This window comes from Mus caroli, unplaced genomic scaffold (assembly GCF_978045245.1).
Source record: "Mus caroli unplaced genomic scaffold, Mus_caroli_1 scaffold_1, whole genome shotgun sequence".
Lineage (NCBI taxonomy): Eukaryota > Metazoa > Chordata > Mammalia > Rodentia > Muridae > Mus > Mus caroli.
Genome location: NW_028227256.1, coordinates 89,470,719 through 89,485,485, shown reverse-complemented (window position 1 = coordinate 89,485,485; position 14,767 = coordinate 89,470,719). Strand labels below are relative to the sequence as shown.

General features: G+C 52.0%; 1 protein-coding gene across 1 annotated transcript; it reads right to left on the bottom strand.

The window, feature by feature from the left end:
* Positions 1-961: 961 nt before the first annotated feature.
* Positions 962-14,515, bottom strand: Capn10 (calpain 10). The gene is made up of 12 exons (XM_021158554.2): positions 13,906-14,515; positions 10,923-11,054; positions 9,434-9,630; positions 8,450-8,667; positions 6,336-6,477; positions 5,470-5,636; positions 4,969-5,231; positions 4,039-4,241; positions 3,658-3,919; positions 1,964-2,163; positions 1,679-1,724; positions 962-1,430 (listed from the first exon to the last, which is right to left on the bottom strand). Exons 1-12 carry the CDS (start codon positions 14,044-14,046, stop codon positions 1,401-1,403), a joined length of 2,001 nt encoding a protein of 666 aa, XP_021014213.1. The 5' UTR covers positions 14,047-14,515; the 3' UTR covers positions 962-1,400.
* Positions 14,516-14,767: the final 252 nt, after the last annotated feature.

Here is a 14,767-nt window from a genome sequence, read left to right as displayed (position 1 = left end):
GACCCTGACTAGTGTGAATGTCCTGTCTAGTTCAATTGCTACTTGCTATGCTGTTGAACAGACGTGCACAGGTAGGGGATATGATGGCAGACTCAGCACTGTAGCTGGAGACGAGAAGAGGGCTGTGATGACCGGGACAGAGGCCCTGGGAGCAGCTATAGATCGGAAGGTGGCTGCTGTCCAGCTTGATTGGAGCCCTCAGTGGTTACTTCCAAAGGAACGACCAGGTTACATCCTGTCAAGCCCTCGGGCCTGCTCTAACCCTAGTTAAGCTAGTTCTGCAGGACACTATAGGGTTTGGTAAATGCCATGGGTTGTAGGATCCAATTCCAAAAGACAAGCCAGGTGATAGCTCTTGTTAATAATAGAGCCACCAAAAATAGCTGCCCTGGGACGTTATGGTGTATTAACAGAGGTGATGTAGAGGGCCATCAGCCAGACATCTGACCAAGCCAATCATGGATGGGTAGCACCTCAACCTAGTCCAAAGTCCCGCCCACAGAGGACATACTTGCTGTCCACATCAATATGACCACAAGTTCCTCCAGAAACTCTGGGCCTCTCCTCCATGGTTGTGTACTGGGCAGGGAACCATTCTGTCATCGTACAGGCCTAAGGGTCCAGCCTATGCACAAGCCTGTTACAGTAGGACACAAGAGTGGCAGTAACAGTCCAGCCAAGATCAGCTTATGCAAGTCCAGAAGGCCCACTCACTGCAGCCACCCGGACTGCAACCGCCTAACTGGGACTTAGAGAAATGACTGCTACACTTAGAGCACATCACTGGGACTGAATGTCACAGTCCAGGTGAGACTGCAGTTCAGGGAGGCCAGAGTAGGATGCCAAAATCGCCAACTGCCAGAATCTTTTGTTTCCCATTCCCCATCTCCTCCAGAGCCCAAGCCGCCCTCACCCATCCCAGCACCCATCCATCCAGTCGAAGCTGGCTACTAGAATGTTAATTTGGCCTTGGGCTTTTTGGAACAAGACCAATCCATAAATTATTCATGTTTATTTATAAAGTCACATTCCAAAAATATTTCAAGTAATAAATAGGTTTTAGCATTTGTCACAGTCTGCCTGCCTAGTGTAAGGCTTCCAAAGTCAAGAAGGGTATGTGGATCCCGCAAAGCTTTCCACAGCAAACCCGGGCCCCAGGAATCTCCTGGCCTTCACTAAGGAATGAAGACACCACTTGGGAGTTCTAGCCCCACCCTGCAGCACCCACTGGACCCGAGATGTCTTCAATCCAGTACAAAGCACCCTATTTTAGCCCCAAGGTCCACAGCCAGCCCCCAGAGCTGACGAGAAGCTGGCTTGTGGCTGGCTGGAGATGCACCTGGATGCTGGGCACAGGGGCAGCAGCCACTCTGGCCATGGCTGGCACACAGGTTCTCGTGTCAGGCTTTCATCACTGCCATAAAGGAGACCTGCAGGGGAGAAGGTACAGTTGGGTCCCACCCTTTGCTCCCCACTGTTCCTCCAGACACCACCTGAGAACGATACAACCCAGCTCCCAGGGCTATCCTGTGGCTCTTTATGAGGGTGTCACAGCACCGTTTATCTCAGAGGCCACTTGCAGCAAGGCTACTGGGAGGAGGGTGAGGGAATTAAAACCCAGACCACCAAGCAGACGTGGGCAGGAGAGCCAAGCGAGGCAAGGGTACCACATACAAACCTCCTGGAGCAGCTGGCCCAGCATCTCCTGGCTGTGGATGGACTGCCTGTGGAGAGAATATCTAGTCATCTCCCAAAACTGCCTTACAGACAGACCTCCCACCAGACCCAGGCCCTACTCCCAGGCTTAGACCAGCAGGGAGTCTTAAAGTCCACGGGCCCACTTCTTGGCTCTGCTAGAAAGGCAAGAGCCTGGACATGTAGGCCAAGCACAAGGCTCGTAGGGAAGAAAGTTACAATGCTGTGGGCCTTGACCCCTGCTAGCCTCCAAGGCCTGGAGACCTACCTATCGATTCTGGTTGCTATGGTTACCGTGAAGGTACCCTCTGTATCTGGCAGGTAGGTGGAGGGAACAATCCTGTAGTTCCCCACAGAAAGGAGGCAGAGGCGGCTCACTTCCTGGGCATAGCAATGTGGTACACAGCTTAGCAGTGGCTCCTGGAGCAGCAGGGAACACGCGTCCTGGTTCTCACCGTCTGCTGGAACCTGGGCAACAGTGCAATTGGCATGGAGGCCCATTCAGGGTGGCATGGTTTGCTCTCACTCTGCACAGCACCAGCTAAGGGAGTACTGCCCTGGCTCAGCTGGTATACCTGATGTTCTCAATCCTCGAGCCATGGAACCACTATGCTAAGGAGAAGAGCCATGGAGCCAGGACACCCTTGTCAAAGGCCCTGCCAGTGGTACCCGACCCTGAAGAACATCAGATTTTCACACACACTAACCAGGCCCCTACATAAAAGCACTCAAGAGTACTGGATGGGCCCTGGGCAGGGGCACTCTATTTGGAGTTTCAGGTGGCCTGACTCAAGATTCAAGGAGTCCAACTTTCTGGGATGTACCGACAGCCCTCAACAGAACTTTCTTAATGAAAAAATCCTGGTCTCTCCTGGCCATGTCACCTGCATTCCAGGTATACATGTTTCCACTCAGAACAGTGAATCCTGCTGTAGCCCAACACACCCTCTGTCAATGACCACTGTGATGTGAAGGCCCAAAGTGGATATGGCCTCATGGGATCGGAAGCCTCATTGCCACCATGGAGTCTGCAGCCCATGACCCTTGACCTCTAGCACAGCACTTCTCTCTCCTCCCCTTCTCCAACTAAAACTTTGATCGGTGTGTTCCCGGCTGCCGGATACGAGGTGGAAGTAATGAAGAAGCAGCCTGGGGGGACCTGGGACTCACTGAACCTTCCCTATCCACAGCAGCCTGGCAGGGAAACTGTGTAAGCAAGCCCCTAGGCCAGCACAGAACCCACACGCTCAGGCCCTTTGGTGGCCTCTCTTCCATTACCTATGACTGCCCCGGGGTTAACAGCCTCAAAGTACAGTTCCCAGAGCATGTGTCTTGAAGTCCTGAGCCAGACTTGAAAGAGCTTTGCCTCAACCATGCAAATATCTATCTGGAATCTTCTGGGCTTGTTGACTGTGGCTGTAGCGCCTGACCACCAAGCTGTCCTGCTACTGGCAGTGGCCAAGTACAGGTCTCTCCTCCTTCTTGCCCTTCTCGAGTCTACAGCCTTTCCAACTGAGGCCAGACTTCTGCCCTGCTCTACCTGATCCCATTATACAACAGCTCTTGCCAATCCCACTTGGAACTGAGTGACATGGGAAGGATGGGCTGTGAGACTGCCCAAGGAGTGTGACTACAGCATGTGGTGTAAGTGAGCGAGGCCTCTCTACAGTAACTGCCTGGGGCCACATCACCTCAGGGTGAGACTGGGCTTCTCCCTCAGAACCCCTAGAGAAGTCCAGAGCCCAGCCAGGGTCACAGGTAGGAGGCATGCAGTGGATGGAATGACCTCATACAGGGAGGGTATTTGGAGTGAGGTGAGCTACCCCAAATGACCTCAGTGAATAGTCTTTGTGAAACATGCAATGAGTCTTTCATGAGGCCAGCTAGCTGGACCACCAGGCCCAAATGACAGAAGCCAGCCTCTGTGTCACAGTCGCGGACCTCCCCTCAAACCTAACTCACCTGAAAGACATGGAAACCAATGGGGTGCAGCTGGCTGTCACTGAGCCGGCAGTGTTGCTGCAGGGTGATACGGATGTAGCGGGGGCCAGCACCCTCAGGAACGGAGAAGGGGAGGCAGGGATTGCAGGGGTAGGAGGCAAAGTTCCTGCTGCCCCCAGCTGTCTGGCCAGCTCTCCAGCAGCCCCGCAACTGCACAGTCTCCCACTCGCCTGCAGGCAGGGCTGATCCAGGCGATGCATCCTTGGTGGCCAGCCTGACAGCACTGCAGGACGATACACAGAGGGTACTGGCAGCCTGGTCCAAAGGAACCTGCCCAAGTCCTACCCTCACACTGAGCACACCCTAGCTCCTCCCCAGGCCTAGCTAGCACTGGCTCCTTACCTGAGGGAGATTTTCCCAGTGGAGAAGACTCTGAGCAGGAACTGCCCTGGCACATCCTTCAAAAAGGTGCTAGGGACAGCCAGGTAGTAGCCTGGTGAGAGCTCACAACGCAAGTGGATCTCACGATCATACGCATGGCACGCAGTGCCAGCCACAGGGGGTGCAGACAGGACTCTGGGCAGGCTGATCTTCCGTTTCTCTACCTGCATGAATGGAGGTGGGAGGCTGAGAGTCACACCCAGGCACTGGACCTCTGCTCCCTGCTCCTCCCTGCTCTGAAAAATCTAAGCCTACAGAGCACATAGCATCCATCCTCTTGAGCCAGGTGAGGATGCCAAAGACCTAGGGCTTCCTTCAGAGGGTCAAAATAGGCAAATCCAGAACCATGTTCAAAAAGGCCCATGGCCAGGGCAGCCCGGGGGATGCTGGAGAAGGTACTTTCCAGTAACTTCTTTTTGCAAGAGGAAAGGACCATGACATAGGCCCCCACTCAAAAAAGGGTCAATGAACAGTGGTGAGACTTGTCACATGGTATCAAGATACACAAGATTAAAATACAGCCACTGAGTAAGCAAAGAGCAGTTCCTGACCTACCTGTTCTAGGAAATAGATACTAGTTTGTAAAACTGACCAAATGTCTCAGCCTGACCATAAAATAACCCTATACACATACAGGCTGTAATGGAGGAACCAGGAAGGCAGCTAGGTGGGGTACACAAGGCAAGCAGCAGCCCTAGTATAATGGGAAACTCTTCCCTTGGGAAGATGGGGACTGTAGAGATCAAGCTAGCCTCCACCTCTGCGGTGGGGTGGGTGGACTTTGAATCAGCTGCTTCCGTTGCTCTATCAGAGGTGTTTGATGCCAAAGAACATGGGAAAAGGAATCAATAGCCAAGGGTGGGAGCTCCTGGGCCCAGCAGATGCAGTTACCTTCCAGATGTGCAGGCCCACAGCCTGGTAATCTTTGCCTGGGAGGTTCACCGGTGCAGGGCTGGCACCCGCCAGTGCCCGAGTCTGGCTCACTAAACGCCTCCGGGGTCTCTGAAGAACAGCCACACACACCTCGCTGGGCTCCAAGAGCCGTAACCAGAACTTGGGGTTGCAGGGAAAGCAACTGTTGTTCCGGCAGCCTCCTGCTGACTGCCCTGTCACCCAGGCACCAGGCAGTGTCCGTGTATGGCACAGCACCCTCTCTAGTGAGTGGGAGAACACACGTGTCAGCCGAGAGGACTGAGCTGGCTCTGCTGTAGCCACAGGCTGAGGTAAGCAGACCAGTGGCAGTCAGCTCACCCTCTGAGAATCACACCCGCTCCCACCTCCAAACCCCCAGTCAGTCAATCAGGCAGAAAGGACGGTACCCGTCCCTGCTGTGCCAGCCCATGCAGGCTCCTGGCTTCACAGAGGACAGTCCACTCCTGCTGGCAGCCCTACCTGTGTGGAGACTCTGTAGGTGGCCGGCCTCTGTGACTGGGTAGCCGATGGTGACCTCATCAAACTCCCTGAGGAACTCCTCTTCCTCTACCCAGAACTCTCCTTCCTGGAGTTGGGCCAGCAGCTCAGACTCCTTAGCTGGCTCTACCTGGTTCCACCCTTCACCTCTGCAGGAAATCTCATTTCAGTGCAAGCTCAAGATGTATTATCAACTGGTAAATAAGGCAGTGGGACCCTGGGGAAGGGGCCTGGGGTGGAGAGCCTCAAACTTTTGCCATACACTGCACTGTAAACTCTGTTACTAAGTGTCCTATAGAAGATGCGTCCTATGTGCTGGCTGTCCCTCAGAACCTTTCCTTACCAGGAGGACCCCACACCGGAAAGAAGCTGCCTTCTTAAGGCTATCACAGCCGAGTCTGACCCTTTAGTCTCTGAAGGAGCTATTGGGTTGACTGGAGCGCTGCTCAGTTTAGTGACACTAGACCCAGCCTGCACACAGAGGGTAGTTGGGGTCCAAGAGCCTCAGTGCTCCCAAGCCTCAAAGGGGTCCTGGCTTAGTTGGGTCTTAAAACTGAGCTGAGGACTTCAGCTGTGGGTCACCCTCAAACCCCTATGCAACAAAAAGCATTCACTATCCTATACATACCCAAGGTAAAACCCCATAAAAAAAAGTTACATGACCCTAGTTCTTCCAAGACCTAGAAAAAGCAAGCACTTTGATACACAAATGAGTGCAGAGCGAGCTTTCCTACGGGAAGGCAAGCACCATCCTGGCAGCTAGACATGACACAAATGGGGAGCAGAGCAATGCGGCATGGATGCCCCAGGATACCCACCCCTCTTCCCACGTGCAGCCTGGTACTTACCCTTCTCTCCAGAGGCCCTGCCAACAACGCCGGCCCCAGGGGTTGTGAATCCGCAGCAGGAGGATACCCTGGCCAGTCCGACTCCTGAGCTCCTGCAGATCTGAGATGATGAAGGCATGGAACTCCCCGAGTTCCCTGGCACCTATGAGAACAGCCCAGTCGTGTGTAAGACCTGCATCACCATGTCCCCAAACTGGACAGGACATACAGATTCCTGCTTCCCTGCCCGTGGAAGATGCTCTGGGTCTCCATAGTGCTAAGGCGCCAGGCCAGCTACTTGCAGTGCTCACTGGCATTCTGTGCTGAGGGCTGATGTTGGCCTTGGCTCTCTACCACCAGGATTCGATGCTGCACACAGCATTCCCTCCTCTGGGCCTCAGTTCCCACCATGGGTGTGAGACCATCTGACTGTCATGTTGAGGACTTGAGGCCAAGAGGAATTCCACCTGGCCAGAGACCACAGGACAAAGGGCCCTGCCATGGAAGAGGAGAACAGTGCTATTCCAGGAGGGTGGAAGCCAGAAAAAGGGCAGGAAGGCCTATGTGGCCACAGCTCTAGTTCCAAGGACTCTGCAGCTCCTTCTTGGTGTCCCTTTTAGTTCCAGCCCTTGACACTTCAGTGGGTCCCAGGAGCTCTTTGCCAGAGAAAGGAGTTCTCCAAAATTCAAGAATCAGCTTCCCCCCACACTAGGACTGACACCACCAACAGAGTCTTATGGCCAATGGCTAGCTCCCACCTCAGGAGGGAGGCTGGGTGGAGTCGGCATGGCCAGCAGTGAACACACCCTGGCCCTCCCCTTGAATCCCAGGATCTGTCTGAGGATCAAAGACCAGGGCTTTGTCAACTCTTAGTTGTTGGTCTGGCCAGTGTGATTACCGATTAGTTCTGGATTATTTCTTTGTTCATATTTTATTGTTTGTGTTTACATGTGGGTATGTGTGGGTGGGGCACATACACATGTGTGCGCGGGCTGGCAGACAGACATGGGGTGGTTCCTCAGGAGCTGCCCACCTTATTTTGAGGCGGGGGTCTCTCAGCAAGCCACAGGCACCCTCCTGTCTCCACTTCCTCAGAGCTGGAATTCCATGTATACATCACCATGCCTGACTTTTTACTTGGGTGCTGGCTGTCCAACTCACGGCCTCGCGCTGTGCAGTAACACTGTACAGACTGAACCGCTGCCCTAGTGCTATTTCTGAACCTAAGTTATAGCATACAAATATTCTTTTTTTTTTTTGGTTTTTCGAGACAGGGTTTCTCTGTGTAGCCCTGGTTGTCCCAGAACTCACTTTGTAGACCAGGCTGGCCTCGAACTTAGAAATCCGCCTGCCTCTGCCTCCTGAGTGCTGGGATTAAAGGCGTGCACCACCACCTCCCGGCTGCATAAAAATATTCTTAAACGTGTATAGAAAATTGCATCAGAAAGATATGGCCAGACATGTAATAAGTGACAACGGTCTCAACACTTGACAACCTAAGTTTTTAGCAAGTCTGAAACTCAAAAAACAAAAACAAAACCAAAATCCCAAAAACCAAAACAACAATAGAAAAAACAAAACGCAGCAAAAAAAAAAAAAAAAAAACCTGAACTATTTAACATTGCTGGAGGATCAAGAAAACCACAGCAGGTCCAGCAGTGGAGGGAGAGATTCCAATTTATGTAAAAGTGGTATACAACAAAACCAGAAAAGGCTGCATACATTCAGGGAAAAACTCAAGAAGTACACTAGAAGGTTCTAAGTGGTTTACAGTAGTTCTATTTAGGTGAGCTTTTCTTTTTTCTTTATTTTGTACACAAATTTCTCCTCATGAACCTTAATATGTCAGTAAGATAAAAACGGCTTTGGACTTTGCTTTGTAAGCAACTGGGGCACGGGTGATGGTGTGGCTAGCTTGGATGCTGTTCTTGCTACTGCTTCTAAGCTGTCTGTGTGCAGCAGGGGACACGATGTAGGTCCCGCCTTGCCCTACATGAAAGGACTAGTCTAGGAGAAAGAGGATAACCTCTCTCTAGAGGAGGGGTAACAGGAGGACACACAGCCAAGACAGCCTCTCAAGGATTCATTTCCTTCTCTGTAACAAGCTAATGGTGGAGGGAGTTGTAGCCATGTACCTGCTCTGGGGCTAAGCACAGAGCAGCTGATTAGACACCGGTCCTTCAGGTGGAGTAGCTGCCGACAAGTTCTGTGCTCCCCACCACTGGGCCTGTCCTGCTGGCCGCTGGCTTTCATTACATCCTTCAGGCTCCACCTTTCTGCCAGGCTTCCAGTGAGATCCACCAGGGCATCTGCCACTTGCCCAGCCCACAGGTGCTCATACGATCCATGGACCCTGGGGAACCAATAAGCACAGGAAGTATGACCTTGTCACTGAGATTCTTGGCTGTCCTATTCCCACAATCCATCGCACCCCAAAGTACCCAACCACCCTCTCACGGCACCCTGATCGCCTCTCTCATGGCCTCTCTGCTTTGTGTCACATCTTCACCCAGCCATAAACGTCAGCATTTGCCATATCCCTGCTGTTTTCTGCCCAGGTTCAGACTCATCCCTTCTCTAGTGTGGGCAGCGAAACACAAGGCAAAGGGACAAAGAGGCTCCATCCTAAGTTCAAACCCCATAGTCCCAAGGATGACATTCTGCTAGCTTTCTGAGTCCCTCTGCTCAGACACCTGCCCAGCAAGCTGCCAGTCTCCTGTGCAAAATGCACACCCCAGGTAGAGGGAGTGCTGAGAGAGCAGGGCTGGAACAAGCAAGCGCTGTTCCATGCCAGGCTCCTCCCTCCCCTGAAACAGGGCAACAAACTCCTTGTGTTGAATGTCTAGAAACATACATGAGGGCATCTTTGCACTGGGGCTGAGAAATGAGGGGACCTTTCTGTGGAGTGCTGGGAAATACGGGAAGGGAAAGAGTGGCAGGGAGGGCATACCATAGTCCTAAAACCAGTGTCCATGTCAGGACCCACAGGACTGGCTGCTGGACCCTGAGGAACACATAGGACTCTGCAGCCCAGGAGAGGTGAGATGGGCCTCATGGAGGCAACTTGGTGCTGAAGCCACCCAGCCTGGCTGACCCCATCACTTCTGTATCGTACATACTTAGCATAGGCCTTTTCCAGTAAGGGAAGCCAGAACACATCCTCTCTCTGGCACCGGGAAAAGCAGAGTCTCCCGGCAAGACAAGGCAGACGATCATCTATGGTCACTTCCTTCCAGTGTCCAAACTGCCAAATCCGACAGGTGAAGAAGCCTTGGTATTTCTGGTCAGACCAGCCTGGCTGTCCTGGAGGGAAGACCTAACACACAGGAGAGGCCAGACAGATAGCATGGGATCAGCATCAGTGTGTTCCTCAGCATCCCAACAGGGCAGCCTCCACAGAAGCACTGCAGACACTTGAGGGGTCACCTGAGAGAGGGTCCACCTGAGAGCCACCGTCACCTGTATTACTCAGTGTCCTAACAATGCAGTCTTGGCAGAAGCTCTATGAGCACCTGCTAAGAGCAAAGGGCTCTGCTCTGTTAGATGTCACATCTTATGTCCATGTCACACCAATACAAAGTCTAGCTTTTCATATAAATAACTCATGTCCCCAAAGCTTATAGCCAACAACGTTTCACTGCCCCAAATAAGCATTTGACCTGAATCCAAAGCTTTGGTAGACAGGAGTAACCCAATTTTTTTTTTTTTTTGCGGGGGGGAGGTTGGTTTGGTTTGGATTTTGGAGATAGGGTTTCTCAGTGTAGCTTGGGCTGTTCTGGAACTCACTCTGTAGACCAGGCTGGCCTTGAACTAAGAGATCCACCAAAGGCATGTACCACCACACACGGCTTCCATAACCTACTGGCCTAATAGCTCTTCTTGTTTCTCAAAGCCAAGTGCCCCAAACTGGCCAGTCACTGGCCAGCTACACCCATTGCTAGCTTCTGTCAGTAGAGAAGGGCAGGCTCTAGACTAGGGAGACTTGGTGTGGCGCTGGCTCCAACACTCAGACACACAGGAGCTATGATGACGACAGCATCAGTGCCTTCCTTTACAGAGAAGTTAGATGCCAACAAGGCTGGATGGGGAGGAAGCAACAGGGACAAGCTTAACCCAGGGCTCGGGACAGGACAGAGTCACAAATGGGTAACCCCCCACCCCCATCCCCACCCCCATCCCCACCCCCCAGTACTGTTGCCTTAGCTGAAAACACCGAGCAATGAGCCAACCTAAAACATGCGGCACTGCATATCAGAAGACCGTTTTAGTCACCTTTTCTCTGTTGGTATTTAAAACTTACGCATGAAAAAATAAAAATAGAAAGAAATCAATCAAGTTTAAAAAAAAAAATCAAACCAGAGACACAAAATGCCTCTGCTGACCCTGTTCTACCTGCCAGGTTGGCCTGGTTTTGTGTCCCACATGTGTGGGTGGCTCCGGTCTGGTGGACAGGACGCACTTGGGTCACTGTCTTGGTGTCCTAACCTTTCCCACCACCCATGCTGCACAGACACAAATGTGCCCCAGCAGGCCCTGGATCTGGAAGAATGTCCTGTGCTGTGCACTAGAAATAACTGAGTGGAAAGAAGGCTGAGGTGGGCTCTGTACCTGGTCCAGGAGGTGTTGACTCTTCTGAAGGGCGGCGCAGGCACACAGGAACCAGCAATCCCCCAGCAGCCCTTGCTTCACCTGTCCCTCCCATGGGTTATCTGGAAACAGCTGAGGTGTGGCACAGATTTCCTGAAATCAAGCCATTCAGAGTTAGCTCACGCCTACAGCTACTCTTCAAGCTAAGAACACATGAACCCAGGGCAGGCTCTGGAGGCACTTTCTCATTCTCTGAGCTCCTGGCCCCAAATGGAAGGAGAGGTTACTTCTCTGTCGCCCTGTCCTTCTGTCACCCTGTCCTTCAGCACTTCCTTTGCTATAGTTCTCCCATGGCAAGACCTCAATTCTGGAGGACCCTTTTAAATAAGTTTAGAAATCAGCTCTACTCTATAAATTTATGGTGACAAATATCAAATGGGTCCTTTGTACTGTAGAAAGTCTACTGTTTGTCTAGCAGGTTCAATCCTACATACCTTCTGCCTTGTCTCTCTTCTTACTCCCCTTGCCTGGACACCTCAGCTACCAACCTGTCCTTCTGCTTCATAAAAGCCACTGGCCACCCACCCACCTTTTGCTACCTCTCCTTGTTCAGGCATCCCATTCCGGAGGCAGACCACACCAGCCCGCTAGTGGGATAGAGATCTCCCATCTTTAATAGCTAGCAGCACTGTATTCCCTGCCTAGGCTCCCTTCAATGACAGCTTCTCAGAGAAATGACCAATCTTACTGCCCCTCCCTTCACTATCAGCAAGTCAATCATCCCCAACACTGCCTCAATTTCACCTGTGTGATGTTAGATACGACAGGCATGTCCTGTCCTTTAGTAACTTTCATGGCTGTCCCCCGACCCTCAAGGGCATGGAAGCCCCCTGTAGCTCCATGATGCCACAGGCTCCTCTGCTCCTTTCCCGTCACTGCTTGCTGCATCTCACCTGTTGCTGACTGCCTGTCGGGGTGCTCACATGCACATTTACACATTAAGGCTTAAGGTTAAGTCTCAAGTCTCTTTTTCTACTCCTTCCCTCCAGATCCTGAGTGGCTCTTCTAAGCTGGACTGTAACCGACTCTCCCACCTATCGTGCTCTTCCTGAGCTTCTGACCCATCTATCCGACAACTCCACCTGGACAAGGCAGGAAAGCCAGGCACTGCTTAGGACCACCACCCATCTATCACTCTGGCCAGGAAGCAAGAACTCATTCTTTTTTTTTTTTTCCAATCTATCTATATAAATCATGTGTGTTTGTCTATGACACAGTGTGAATATGGAGGGCAGAGGCTAACTTACTGCAATGAGTTTTCTCTTTCCATCATGTGGGTCCCAGGGTCCACACTTAGGCCATTACCATTGTTAGTAAATAACTTACCTTCTGCTCAGCAAGCAGCAGGGCCATTTCAATAGCCCAAGAAAACACTCTCGATCCCTGCTCTGGCTTCTACTTCAAACAGCCACTCCTCCCAAAGCATTCGCAAAGCTGTCTACTGCAAAGCCCACCCACCCAGCTGTCAGGCTAACCTGAAAGTCAACATTGACTTCTAGCACCACTGAAAAGGGCAGTCCCCATCGTGCCCTGTTCATCATCTCCCTCCCAGGAGCGAGCTTCTTCCCTACTGTTCTTCTGTCTTGTTCCCCATGGTTGCTACAATTACAAATAGATACACTCACATGGCTACAATATAATAGTAAGTGCTGAAAAGAACAAAAAGACACTATACTGTGTCCTAGTCACCAAAGAGCAGTTCCAACAAACTCACCCCTTAATTCTCTCCTGACACCTAAAACATGTTCACCTACTTGTATGTTGTGTGTGAGTGTTTTGTTTGACTCTGTGTCCATGTGCCTGTGGTGCCTTCAGAGGCCAGAAGAGATCACGGGATTCCCCTCAGACTGGACATACAAATGGCTGTGAGCCACCATACGAAATCCATTTTTTAAAAAAAATCTATTTATTCACTTTATAACCTAATTCAGCCCTTCCTCCCCTCCCAGTACCCCTCATGAAAGTCCTCTCCCTACTCACCATTCCTCTTCTGAGAAGGGGAAGCCCCACTCTGGGTGCCACGCCTCCCCAACACACACGCACATCAAGTCACTGTAGGACTAGGCGCATCTTCTGAAACCCCCCTTTTAAAGTAAAAACAAAACCTAAACTCCAAGGGCGTGGCCAACAGGGCTCTTTCTCTCCCTTGCCTCTCAGTGTTGCTCAAGAAAGCCAGGATGCTTAGCAACACCACTGTGCCAAGCAGGCAGCACAAGGACTGGAACCCTGCCAGCTGTCACTGTTAGCACTACATGCATGTGGGACAGGCTGTCCCCCGGTAGTCTTTCTGCTGATAAGCCACGTCTAAAAAACACCAACAAAAACACTAGGCTTGAACATCCATCCATTTAAGCTGCAACAAGGGAAAAAAAAAAAACCCAATAACCAAAACCCCTCCTACCACAGCCCTTTCTGGCTATGAGGGGTAACACTGTTGTGAGTTGCATGCATGGACCTAACAATACATAGTTCCACCTGCCTGTGCCATTTAAGGGAGCCCTGAAAAGCAACTCCTTAGGTTTTCCCAGTTGTTAAGCACAACGCTCCCCGTGTTCTGTGCTACCTTTTGGTGTTCATACCCCAAAGCCAAAAGCTACTAGAAGAAATGTAGAGCAAAGTGCAAAGCCAAGAAAGATTGCGCTGAATTACACCCGACAAAACTTAGGTGGTGGGATGGTGCTGGAAATACTGCTTCTAATCCCTTCTTAATATCAAAACAGCTCCCTACTACCTGACTTTGGGTAGGAGTGTATTTTAGTAGAAACCCCAAGATAACATCTAAAAGACAAGCCTTTCGATTGCTTCTGTCCTCCTCATTTGAATTCTCAGGGTTGGCTATCACCTTTTCTGAATAGGCTTGAAAGCGAGGTCCTGCTAACCCCGGAGTCCACCTCCGTGAGAAACATATCCACAACACCCGCCCAGGCCAGAGAACCTGCTGCACCTGGGGTCGTCTCCAAGTGATGTCCTCCCGAAACTGGGCCAGAGGCGTGGACAAGTTGTAAAAGAGCGAGGAGTCCGAGGCGGGGAATGCCGCGTCCCGGAAGAGCTCCCGCGCCGGCGTCTCGGCCCGGACCGCCCGCATCTTCGGCGCCCTGGGCTCCCATCTGCGGCCCGTGGACTCGGTCGCCGCCCGGGAGCGAGTGCGCGGCCTTCACTGCAAACCGTGTCTGCTTAGCCCGGGAGACCTACTGGTGCAGAGCAGCCTAGCGCCGCAAGCTCCGTTGTCTAGGTAACCCGGCTGGAGCCAACCAGGAGCCGTGCTTGTGTCATGTGATAGAGCTGCCTAATCACCCACGAGCTGCTGCGCAGAGCCGTGCAGGACTGGTAGGTTCTGCTCTCGCAAGAGGGCGTGGTCCCCGTGTTTCTAACTGGGCGGTGCTAGCCTGATGTCCGTATGCTTTAGTGCTCCAGACAACGCAGCTGTAGCCCCTTGAAATCGAAGTCTCAGCGACCACGGGAAGCTGAAAAGTCACTTTGGTTTAGATCGCTTTGTCAATGCTATCCCAGCATGCAGCGCCGTTCCCAGCATACATCGCTGATCACAGGCGTTGTCTACTTCCCAGCGTGCTTCGCTCCTTCCGGTGTGAGGCAGGAACTTGGCAAAGCGGTGGTTCCTCCCTGTCTTCTGAAAGAGCCAGTGAGGAAGTGGCTCAGCGAATCGCGTTGTTACCCTTCCGTCGCGGTGGTGGTTGCGTTGTTCTGGGGAGGCAGAGGTGTCACTGGGGTTGAAACTTGCCGGGCTCGGGCATTTGTCTCAAAACGATTGGGCTTCAGACGCTATGGATCCTAAACGGCCAGGGAAT